The sequence below is a fragment of the Theropithecus gelada genome, chromosome 7b, assembly GCF_003255815.1.
Source record: "Theropithecus gelada isolate Dixy chromosome 7b, Tgel_1.0, whole genome shotgun sequence".
Lineage (NCBI taxonomy): Eukaryota > Metazoa > Chordata > Mammalia > Primates > Cercopithecidae > Theropithecus > Theropithecus gelada.
In genome coordinates this window covers 2,190,712-2,203,219 of record NC_037675.1, presented here as the reverse complement: position 1 = coordinate 2,203,219, position 12,508 = coordinate 2,190,712, and the positions used below count along the sequence as shown (strand labels likewise).

The 12,508-nt window shown below is 43.2% G+C and overlaps 1 protein-coding gene across 2 annotated transcripts in view; it reads right to left on the bottom strand.

Moving 5' to 3' along the window:
* BTBD1 (BTB domain containing 1) overlaps positions 1–12,087 on the bottom strand; it is a 60,708-nt gene extending 48,621 nt beyond the window's left edge. For both annotated transcript variants that reach the window (XM_025391393.1, XM_025391395.1), the window contains exon 1: positions 11,414–12,087. In XM_025391393.1, the coding sequence (XP_025247178.1) occupies positions 11,414–11,811 (398 nt within the window). In that variant the 5' untranslated portion in view covers positions 11,812–12,087. The remainder of the gene's footprint in view (positions 1–11,413) is intronic.
* Positions 12,088–12,508: the final 421 nt, after the last annotated feature.

The window sequence follows — 12,508 nt, the reverse complement described above, 5'->3', positions numbered from 1 at the left end:
TTTTTGAGACGGAGTCTCGCTCTGTCACCCAGGCTGGAGTGCAGTGGCCGGATCTCAGCTCACTGCAAGCTCCGCCTCCCGGGTTCACGCCATTCTCCGGCCTCAGCCTCCCGAGTAGCTGGGACTACAGGCGCCCGCCACCTCGCCCGGCTAGTTTTTTGTATTTCTTAATAGAGACGGGGTTTCACCGTGTTAGCCAGGATGGTCTCGATCTCCTGACCTCGTGATTCGCCCGTCTCGGCCTCCCAAAGTGCTGGGATTACAGGCTTGAGCCACCGCGCCCGGCCAGAAAAAAAATTTTTTAAAGATTATTTACCCGGAAGATTCAGACCCAAGTAGCCTTAGATATGAGCTCCCAGAACACTTACTATACTTGTATTTCCAGGACCCAAGTTGTAAAATACGGGTTTAAGAAAACCCATTATCGGCTGGGCACAGTGGCTCACGCCTGTAATCCCAGCACTTTGGGAGGCCGAGGTGGGTGGATCACTAGGTCAGGAGATTGAGGCCATCCTGGCTAACAGGGTAAAACCCTGTCTCTACTAAAAATGAAAAAAAAAAAAAAAATTAGACGGGTATGGTGGCAGGCGCCTGTAGTCCCAGCTACTCAGGAGGCTGAGGCAGGAGAATGGCGAGAACCTGGGAGGTGGAGCTTTCAGTGAGCCAAGATCGAGCTACTGCACTCCAGCCTGGGTGACAGAGAGAGACGACTCCATCTCAAAAACAAACAAACAAAAAACCAGAAAACCCATTATCTTCTTTCAGAATACTCTTATTACACTGAGGTGAGTGAGGAAAGTTAAGTTCTATTTCATGTCCCTACCCTCTACCTTTCAACTTCCTCATTTTATTCCTATGGCCATAATCACCATACACAATGAAATGCTAGCCTGTTACATCCCCCCCACTCCCTACCTTAACCAAATCCTGGCACTTCTCTGATAAGTTACCTTTACAACTATCTCAAGTGGAGGTATACTCCCCTGTATCTCAGGTTCAAAGGCAAGGGTGCTGTTTTTCAGAATCACATTGTTCTTACATACTTTTTTCCCCTGAACACTCCTTTTAGAGACTCCTCAGTCAACTGTATCACCCTCATAATGTTCACTTGACATTATGTAGCATACTCTGTGATGAATACAGAGAATTAAAAACTAAGTAAGGCATAGTCCCTCCTGGCCAAAGGGAGGGGAATGAATAAACCAGAGAGAAAGCTACCATTTGTTGAGTGTCTGCCATATGACAAATGCCAATTCATTTAATCCTCTCCCATAGAAGGAAGGTGCTATTCCCTAAATTTCAATAAGAAAACCAAGGCTGAGAAAACAGAAGAGCTGTTTACTATCACGCACCATTTCTGGGCTTCTAACTGTTTTCAGTGCCATACAATAAGGCCAAGAGGAAATAGACTGCTTGGGTTTGAGCTTGTTTTGTCACTTGCTAGCCATGTGACTTAAGTTATTATCAACGCCTGCCTCTCTAAAAAGAGAATAACAGCACCTACTTCATAAAGTTGTGAAGATTAACCTAAATTAAAACACAAAGCATTTTGAATAATGCCTGACAAATTGCCTCAGTAAATATTAGCTATTTATCTGCATGTTGTCTCATATTTTTTATCATTATTTCCCTCTGCATTTTGGAAGATTTCCTGGCCATTATCTTCTGGTGCCTTCCTCTTTTTCTCCCCAGCAATCACTTTTAAATTTCTAAGAATCCTTGCTTCTTTCTTGATCATTCCTTTTTTCTCCACAGCATCACGTCCTGGTTTTATGAATACAAAAACTTTCTGAAGTCTCCAAGATGACATTAACCAAAGTTTTAAAAGTTCTCCTCTATTTCCTTGAGGATCCGCTGCTGTGTTTCTCTTGGTCTTTGTCATTCACATTCTGCTTTTCCTTATATGTCAAATGATTAAACACTGTCTCCAACTTCAGTATTCCAAGCAGCGGGTCTGTTTTCAAGATAAAACAATCTCCAAAACAGAAAGGTTGGCTGGGAGCTCTGTGTATACGGGAGGCTTGCTGACTGGCACTGGCACCTGGCATTAGAGTGGGAAGCCAGCCCGAGCACAGGGACCCCTCAAAGCCACTGGAAGAGGGCTTAACCCTGGAGTCCCAAAGCCATACCCAGCAGTCCCAGTTCTTCTCAGGCATTCTGTTCAATTTATCTCAAAAAACCTGTCCATTGTCATAGGGAGTAAGTCGGCAACAGCTGGTTAAGGGGATGGTTTACACACAGGCTTTAAATTAATTTCCATGTTATAGCACTACCTTCTTATTTCCACCTTCCTTACTTCCAACTCCTAGCCAAGAACTTTGTTGGGGTTCTGCCAGGAAAGGCGCTCCCAGCTCCACTGAGGCTCTGAAAGCTCTGGATTCTGGGCTCCAGATTCATCCACTCTAGTTCATCCATCAACCAGCTTCCAACTTCTTTGTTCCTTTCTACTCTGTTGGCCCTTCCAACTTCTCTTTTTCTCTTCATTGTAATGCACTTACCATTTTTAAAAAAATTCTTAATAATCATTTTAATTGAGAGAGAGAAAATGCTAACAGCATGCTCAATTCCCTTCTTAAACTAGAAATCAAAGAAATTTTTGTTTTAGGCCAGGCACAGTGGCTCATGCCTGTAATCCCAGCTATCTGGGAGGTTGAGGCGGGAGACTCACTTAAATCTGGGAGGCAGAAGTTGCAGTGAGCCGAGATCGCACAACTGCACTCTAGCCTGGCCAACAAAGTGAGACTCAAAAAAAATTTAAAAAATTTTTTTTGGCCGGGCGCGGTGGCTCAAGCCTGTAATCCCAGCACTTTGGGAGGCCGAGACGGGCGGATCACGAGGTCAGGAGGTCGAGACCATCCTGGCTAACATGGTGTAAACCCCGTCTCTACTAAAAAATACAAAAAACTAGCCAGGCGAGGTGGCGGGTGCCTGTAGTCCCAGCTACTCGGGAGGCTGAGGCAGGAGAATGGCGTAAACCCGGGAGGTGGAGCTTGCAGTGAGCTGAGATCCGGTCACTGCGCTCCAGACTGGGCGGCAGAACGAGACTCCGTCTCAAAAAAAAAAAAAAAAAAAAAAAAAAAATTGTTTTGTTTTAAGGACAAGGTAGAAGTCTAGAAGTCCTTACATTCCTGCCTTTATTTATTTTTGTCAGGTAAAAATTACTAGAGTTGTAAAACAGAGCAGGAATGTGAGGCCTTTATCACCATTTGCCCTTGAGTAGATTCACACTTAAGAGCACAAGTGCCACAAACCTAAACACGGTTCTATGAGAATCTATAAATGCAGGCTTTGACTTAGGAAGATGTGGAAAAGGTTTGTAGAGGAATTTCTGCTTGAGATTAGATCTAAAGGGATTAAAAGGACAGGGGGAAGTACATTCCAGGAACAAGAGAGAATCATGTTTGTAGATTACTTTGTGTGAGATCTCCCATTCAAATTGCTTTTATCAAATTATACTTCGGTAATATACTTTTGGTTTCTATCAAGGAACATTTTTTAAGAACAAGTATGCATCTGAAGACAGATTGAAGACACTTCATTACAGCAATGCCTTCTGTATGAAGGGATCTCATCAGGATTTTTTTTTAAACTCATCTAATTATTAGATTTATGCATCTTCTAAGCAGTTGCCTTGTTTTTAATCTATAATTATGTCCACCCACGTTTCTCTTTTTGCATTAGCTGCTAAAATAATTAAAACAAAGTTAGCCGGGCCTGGTGGCTCACGCCTGTAATCCCAGCACTCTGGGAGGCCAAGGCAGGTGGATCACCTGAGGTCAGGAGTTCAAGATCAGCCTGCCCAACCTGGTGAAACCCCACCTCTACTAAAAATATTAAAATTAGCCAGCGTGGTGGTAGGTGCCTGTAATCCCAGCTACTCCGGAGGCTGAGGCAGGAGAATCACTTGAACCCAGGGCGGCAGAGGTTGCAGTGAGCTGAGATCGAGCCATTGTACTCCAGCCTGGGTGACAGAGCAAGACTCTGTCTCAAAAGCAACAACAGCAAAAAATAATAATAATAATAAAAGTTTATAGCTTACTTATAACATACATTTTGTTTGCTTCTGAGACAGGGTCTCATTGTCACTCCGGGTGGAGAGTGGTGGCATGATCATAGCTCACTGTATCCTCAAATTCCTGGGCTCAAGTGAGTCTCCTGCTTCAGCCTCCGGAGTAGTTAACACTACAGGCACATGCCACTATGCTCAGCTAATTTTTTTTTATGTTTTTGTAGAGACGGGTCTTGCTATATTTCCCAGGCTAGTTTCAAACTCCTGGACTCAAGCAATCCTCCTGCCTCGGCCTCCCCAGGTGCTGGGATTACAGGCCTGAGCCACTGTACCCAGCTTGACAGCATACATTTTTCTATTAGCTTCACTCTTGACTCTAGTTTATTTCTTACCCTGTGTTTCTTATAAGACATTTTAAGTTATTTTGGGTGCACTGCAAATTAAAAATAAATACAGGACAATAAACAATAAGAAAAGGATCTCTGTATATCTTAGATTTTTAATTTCTTATACACTACTAGGCACATTGTGGGCATGTGTTTAAGTCTCAATAAATACACGTTAATTGACTAGACAATTCAGTATAGGTTTCTATATAATGTCAAAAGGGAAAATATTTTCATTTGTAATAAAAAAAAGTTACTTAAAAATCCAAGAATCCTCTTGGTTCGTATGTATACATTTCTTCTACATTCTATTTAATTATTAGAGTTTCTATAATATTTTTAAAAAACTAAGCCAAGGTTTTTAAAATATAAAGATTAAACATGACATTACCACAATTCTTTGTACTTTAAAGTGACAATTTAAGCTCTCATATATAACCTCTAAGGACGAGAGGACAGAAAAATTATTACATATCCTCAAATTAGTCCTATTTTCCCCCAAAATTAATAGTTTTCCAAAAAACAAACAAAAAACAAAAAAATAAAAACACTTAGGTTACATTTAATCTAATTAAAAATGTAAAGCTGGGCACGGTAGCTCACACCTGTAATCCCAGCACTTTGGGAGGCCCAGGCAGGCAGAACACCTGGGGTCAAGAGTTTGAGACCAGCCTGGCCAATATGGTAAAACCCCATCTCTACTAAAAATACAAAAATTAGCCGGTGTGGTGGCACACACCTGTAATCCCAGCTATTCGGGAGGCTGAGCCAAGAGAATCACTTGAACCCAGCAGGGGGAGGTTGGGTGAGCCAAGATCACACCACTGTACTCCAGCCTGGGCAACAGAGACTATCTCAAAAAATAAAATAAAACAAATTGTAAAAGCCTAAGGTGAAAACTTGATTTTATATAAGAATGATCAAAAGATCATGTATAAGAAACTTTGTATCACTACTTATCTGTTCATTTTACTCAAAAACATTTATTGAGGAATTATATAGCAGGCACTGTAAAAGTCCTAGAGATAAAAATATGGGTAAGATAGCTTTGCCCATAAAAAGCTTACCCAGTCAGTCATGCATTACTTAATGATGGGGATACATTCTAAGAAAGGCATTGTTCGACAATTTCATCATCATGCAAACATCATAGAGTGTACTCACATAAACCTCAATGGTATAGCCTACTACGCATCTAAGCTATGTTGTATAGCCTATTGCTTCTGGGCTACAAAGCAGTACAGCATGTTACTTGTTACTGTACTGAATACTGTAGGCAACTTTAAAACAATGGTGAGTATTGTGTATCTAAACACAGAAAATGCACAGTAAAAATACCGTATTATAAATCTTATGGGTCCACCATCTTATTTGCAGTCCATTGTTGACCAAATTGCCGTTATATGGCACACGACTATAGTCTGGTACTGAAATGATTAAAAAGTAATGTCCTAATAACAGAAGTATATACTAGGCACTCATATCTAATAACTAATCTCTAATGATGGCCCTAAGAAATTATGCTTTCTTGTGTTCATGCCCTTACATAGATTTGTCCCATGATGAATCTGGGTTGGCCCTGTGTGAGCCCCCTGAATCAACAGATTGTGGCAGAGTGACATTGCACCAGTCAGAGACCTACACCTCAAGGATGCCTGGCAGCTCCTGCTTTTGTGTTCTTGGGAGTCATGAGCCATGACATCAAGCTACCCTGCTGGAGAGACCAGCTGAAGAAGCCTCTTGAAGAGGACCTGAGACTTAAGGCTCAGCCATCTCAGACTCTGAGTCAAACCTCCAGATGAGTTCAACCCCACTTGCTATCTGACTACAGCTACATAAATGACAAACCACCCATGTGATTCCAGTCAACCCACACACAACTGTAAAAGATAATAAAACAGTTGTTTAAGTCACTAGGTATTCCAGTGATTTGTTCTAGAGCAACAGATAACCAAAACATGCTGTGAGAAATTAGATGAGCCAGTGTGCAATTTTGCCTATGGGTGGAATTTTTATAGAGGAGGTAAAGCCTGAAGGTTATCTGAAGAGTAGTAATTAAGTGTGAAGCCCTGGCAGAAAGACTGAGAAGTACAAAGGTAAGGAGGCCTTAGAAGGCAGGCACTAAAACAAGAAAAAGGCCATCAGTAATTAGGGTTGAAACACTGAGTGGACAGAGAGGAAGAAAGAGATCAAATCACAAAGGTTTCATGTGCTGCTAAAGTGTTTAAACTTCATCCTGTAGGTAAAAAGAACTCATTAAAAGATTCAAGGGAATCATATGACAATATATCAATATCGGAGAGATCACTGTTAACAGGGTGAAAGGAGACAGTTAAGTCTAAAGGCAGTAGTTTGGTTGAAGCAATGCAGAAAAACATGGAGAGGCAGGTAGAATTTTCAGGAATGGTCTAAAATGGACAAAAAATGTGTAGAACGGAGTGAAACGAAACTACAATTTGGAAGTAAGCCCATTAAGTCACTTCCTAGCTGACCCACAGAATCATAAGCAAGACTAAATTATTGCTTTTTGGGGGTTGCTTTATTTATAGCATTAATATGGCAAAAGCTATTGCAGGGGGATAAGAAGTATGCCTGTCTCAAAGGATTTTTCTGAAATTTAAGTGAGATCACAAAGGGGCTTAGGAACAATCTATGGCACACAGTAAGTACTCATTAAATGTCATATTTTTATTAATAACATGTCCATTTGCATGGGTATAAAACATTACTTCACGATGGTCCACTTGGAAATGACGGTCTGAAGCTAAGTAGAGCTTTGGAGACACAGGTTGGGGAGTCAGTGCGTAAAGCTCTCTCTTTGGTTGATGGGAGAAAGGATGAGAGCTGAGGACAGAATACTGAAGAACACTTACTCCGTGCCCCTTCCATCACGTCATTCTCTGTTCCCCTTTGCAACAAAACTCCTAATTGTTTATACTAGCTGTCTCCAGCTCCTCACTTCCCATTTTCTTCCTAACCTACTCTAATCAGCTGAAATCACTCTTGGCAGGGTTATCAATAGCTTCCATCTTGCCAAGACTAAAAATCAACTCAAAGTCTTCATTCTACTTGACTCTCAACAGCATTTAGCATAACTGACCACTTTCCACTTTCCGTAGTTGACATTTCCCACTTCTTTCTTGAAACGTTTTCTTTGACTTGACTTTCAGAATACCATGCTCCTTGTTTTCTCTTCTAATTCCAATGACAGCTGCCTCTCAGTTTCATTTTATGCTTTTTCTCTGCTACACCTCTACATATTCAAAGATTCCAGAGCTCATCCTTGTACCTTTCTTGTGATCTCACTTGATCTCCCGATTTAAATACCATTCACTCTTAACTTTCAAATTTATGTTCAGCAAGCTCTTCCCTAACCTCCAAATTCTTATTTCTATCTAATCTATGACCCTACTTGGATGTCTTGGAAGTCTTCTTGGTTGTACCTTCAAAAGTATATCCAGAATTTGACCATGTCTCATCATGTCCTTTGCTACCTCTCTAGTACAAGGTACAACTCACCATCACCTCTTGCCTAGACTACTGCAAAAGCCTCTTCATCTATCACCTTGCTGCCTATTTTACTCCAACCACTGCCAGAAAGAGTTTGTTTTTTTAAAATGTAAATCAGATCACAGCCTCCTGCCACCACCTCTACCTTCCCAACCCCATTCAACACTCTCCAAAGGATTTCCATGAAATGGCAGCTGAAAAAGTCTTCACTCAGTCTCTAAAGCCCTGCACCATCCTGTCTGGCCTATCTTTTTGACCTCATTTTCTACCACTTCCCTCTAGTGTGCTCAAGGTACATTGGTTCACTCTTGTATTCCTCCAATAGGAGATCCTTAGTGCCTAAAACAAGCAATGCTTTTCCTTGCTGAGAATGTTCCTTCTCTCATAACTTGATTATTTTTCTTCAAAACATTCATCAGTACTTAACATTGTATCTTTAGTTTCCCCTTACTAGATTATGTGCTTCATGAGGGCAAGGACTTTTTCTTGTTTACTGCTGTATCCCAAACACCTACAACAGCCACTCCCTGTTTCACAAGCACCCCAAAAGGGAGGCATATAGTATTTGTCAAATAAACAACTGAAGAACATCATTTAAAGGTCAGGCAGTTCAAAGTGCGCAGTTTCTATAAGGCTTCAAACTTAAGTTCATAAGCCTGTAAGTAATGTTAAATAATTCAAGTATGCCCAAACTAACCTACTCTTTCAACTTAGCAAGTACTATCAGGCATCTTTTTGTCACGTATTAGCTAACTACAACATCTATGTTATACAGCCAGCCAACACTAAATTTAGAAATCAGTCCAGATATCAATTTCAAAAAGAATAATGACCAGAACCTGAAAGATAAATACAATGCCATGAAAATAAAACACACTGAAAATGTAAAAATGAAAAAAAAAATTTAAAAATGTAAAAAAGTTTTAAAATGTCAAAAAAACAAAAAACAAATTGCACTGTCCCACATTTCAAACACTCTAAAATTAACTTATTTTCTATTGATGGGAAAGGACTAATAGCAGCTTCAGTGAAAATACAAAAATATGCATTTTTTCCTCTACATTCTTATACTAGTAAAGTCAATATTTTTTCAAAATAAAAAATTGCCCCAAAATAGCTTTAGATTTGTGATTCTCAAACTTAGTTTGTGTAAGTATCACTTACGGAGAGTGTAAAAAATGCTACCAAGGTCTTGCCTCCAAATATTAAGGTATATAATGAGGACGGGATCTACACATTTCATAAGCACCCCAGAAGATTATAATGCAGATGGCCCACAGATCATTTTGAAAACTACTTCTGGTCTAGAAAATCCAAAGGAACTATACCCAATCCTCCTGGTGAACTTTAAAATGACCTGGATTTTAGCTTTTGAGGTTCCCCCCACTTTATAAATGTAATTGAACTAAATTACAGAAAATATCACCAACAAAGAGAAAAGAAGAAAAAAAGGTACTTTCATCTTACTACTGTGCCTTTGCTTAGCATTTTGGTATGTTTCCTTTTATCCTTGTTTCTAGGTATATGTTTGTCCATTTCTTTTCACGTTGTAATCATGGTGCAGTTTCAAGTGCTATCCATCATATTTAGTGACCGCATTATATTTCATCAAGTGAACCTATCACTGTTTAACCATTCCCTACAGCTGACTACTTCCTCACTACTATAAATAAAGTTGTAAATATTTTTGTACGCAACTTTTTTTCAGTACTTGAATGCTTCTTACATGTGGAAAGAAAATCTATAGCACCAAACTGTTTTCCAAAAGGGTTTTTACCACTATCTTTGTCAGATAACGCTGTCCAGATGTTACCTTTAAATTTTTTGGTGGGATTAATGGAAGGAAAAAATACCACTGTCTTTTATTTATTTATTATTATTTTTTTTTTTTTTTTGAGACGGAGTCTCGCTCTGTCGCCCAAACTGGAGTGCAGTGGCCGGATCTCAGCTCACTGCAAGCTCCGCCTTTCGGGTTTAAGCCATTCTCCTGCCTCAGCCTCCCGAGTAGCTGGGACTACAGGCGCCCGCCACCTCGCCCGACTAGTTTTTTGTATTTTTTAGTAGAGACGGGGTTTCACCGGGTTAGCCAGGATGGTCTCGATCTCTTGACCTTGTGATCCGCCCGTCTCGGCCTCCCAAAGTGGTGGGATTACAGGCTTGAGCCACCGCGCCCGGCCAAAATACCACTGTCTTTTAATTTGCACTTCCTAAGTTGTATTTTTTCTTTCTCTAAGTTATCTATCCTGTTCCTTATCCATTTGTTAATGGAATCTTAGTATTTGTTTCTAGTTGTGTGAACTTTACATTCATTTCTTTGTTTGATTCTGATTCAGTGTGAACCTTTGTATCTAATTCTGCCCCATTGACCTGCCTGTTTTTGCTTCAGTACTACCCAAGACTCTGCCACTTTAATAACAACACGTTCTACTCTGTCAGCTATTTAAAACCATCTTGGTATAATGAAACAGACATGGTCTTCAGTGTGAGTTAGCTGTTTGTTACCTTGGGCAAGATACTTGACTCTTCTCGGCCTCAGTCCCATTTGTAAAATTGGGGTAAACAATTCTTACGCCTCCTTAACAGGATGGCTGTGATTAAAAGCTAATAATGCCAAACAATCACATCTTTCCATTAGATGTCAATCTACTATCCTCAAATAACCAACAAGCAAATTCTAACATCAAGGGAGGGATGCATTTATAAGCAAATATGACGTTGTGTGTAGAAACAGGAAACAGGTACAGCCTCACTTATCTGTTTTGGTATTTACTTTCCTGGGTCTTGACAACTAATACGTTAATGAAAAACAAAACAGTGGCCAGGCCCGGTGGTTTCACGCCTGTAATTCCAGCACTTTGGGAGGCCAAGTGGGCGGATCGCTTGACCCCAGGAGACTAGCCTGGGCAACATAGTGAAACCCTCTCTCTACCAAAAAAAAAAAAAAAAAAAAAAATTAGCCGGGCGTGGTGGCGCGTGCCTGTAGTCCCAACTACTCCGGAGGCTGAGGTCGGAGGATCACAGCCCAGAGAGGTCGAGGCTGCAGCGAGCCATGATCGCGCTACAGCACTCCAGCCTGGGCCGCTTTCAAAAAACGCGGAGGGAAGGGGGGTGACAATAACCCCAAAACATCAGTCCTGCAAGATTTTTCAACTACTCTCTTCCCCCAGACAAAAACATAAAACATCGCAAATGAGCAATCGGGACAACCTGATCTGTCCCTCTATCCTTGCCACCTGTCTAATTCTGAAGCCTGAGCGACAATCCACAATTGGAATGCGAAGCGCCTTTCAACGGTAAAACGTACGCTTGCTGGATGAACACATGAACGTTTAGTTGGCGACTGAGCCGTCCCGGCTCACAGATTTCGATTTCGACCCTCCGGAGCATCAACGGCTCCGGAGGAAACTGAGGCCTCGGGCAGGTCAGAGGAGCCCAGCCCAAGGTCATCCGGGAGTCAAGGCGGGCCGGGCCCCGGGGGTCCCCCAGCCCGGCCCGCGCCGCCGCTCACCTCAGCAGCGCCAGGAAGGCGGCGGGCTCCACGTCCGGCAGCTCGATCTCGGCCGACGTGGTGGCCATGCCGCCGTTGAACATGGCGTCGAAGACAGCGCTGCCGGCTGCCAGCACGAAGCGGTGGGCGGGGATGCGCTGCGGGCCTCCGGCGGCTGCGGTGCCGCGGCCCTTGCCCAGTACGAAGCGCACATCGCTTAGCAGCTCCGAGTTGAAGAGGAAAGCAAACCGCTCCTTCAGCGACGCCTTGGTCGCCTGCCAGTTGTAAAGAGGTTCCCGCTGCAGAGGGAGCAGGGGCCCCAGAGAGGACGGTGAAGGTGGCGGCGGCCCCGCGGGGCCCGGCTCCGCCTCAGCCCCCGACGCCTGCTCCCCAGCTGCGGCAGGCCCGAGCGAGGCCATCCTCCAGCTGCGCGGTTGCCCAGGCTAGGAACAGAACTCCACCGCCATCGCCGAGGCCGCCTCCGGAGGCCAGCACCGCCTCCCTGCCTTCCGGGAAAGGCGCTTCCGGGGGCCTTGCGCCTCCGCAGGCCCCTCCCTGACCGCGCGCGCCCCCGCACGCCAGGGTTGCCGCTGTGCGCGGCAGCGGGAGGTGTGACTGGACGGACTCGAGGAAGCCCAAGGGCAGGGGGGTGGGGAGCTCGTCCTAGTCCAGCGCTCTCGGAGGTGGAGCTTCTGCAGGCTGGGTGCTGCCGGGCCTGCGGGCACCCACCCCCTGGCTCAATCCTCTGGGTATTCTGACTCAGTAGGTCTGGGGTAGGGCCTGAGAATTTGTAATTTTAAGATGCACAGCGGATCTGCAGGCGGCTCGCACTCCTGCCTGGGGATGAGGGGCCGCGAAACCCGTGGAAATTCTGGGAGCAGAAGTGGAAGGCTTAGAACCCCAGTGACCTCTCTCCCCAGGTCCGCAGGTCCCTTTCCCTTCTAATTGCCCCTTTGGTTCGGTGCTCCAGGCTTAAGAGACATTTCCTTTTACTGTTTCCATCCCTGTATTTGAAACCCCTAGTACTTACCCACCTTCCCTTCTAGCGCTTGTTTTCAGTCCTTGCACTGAACAAACCACTGCTTAAGCTTGAAATTTAAAAAATTAAAAATTAAA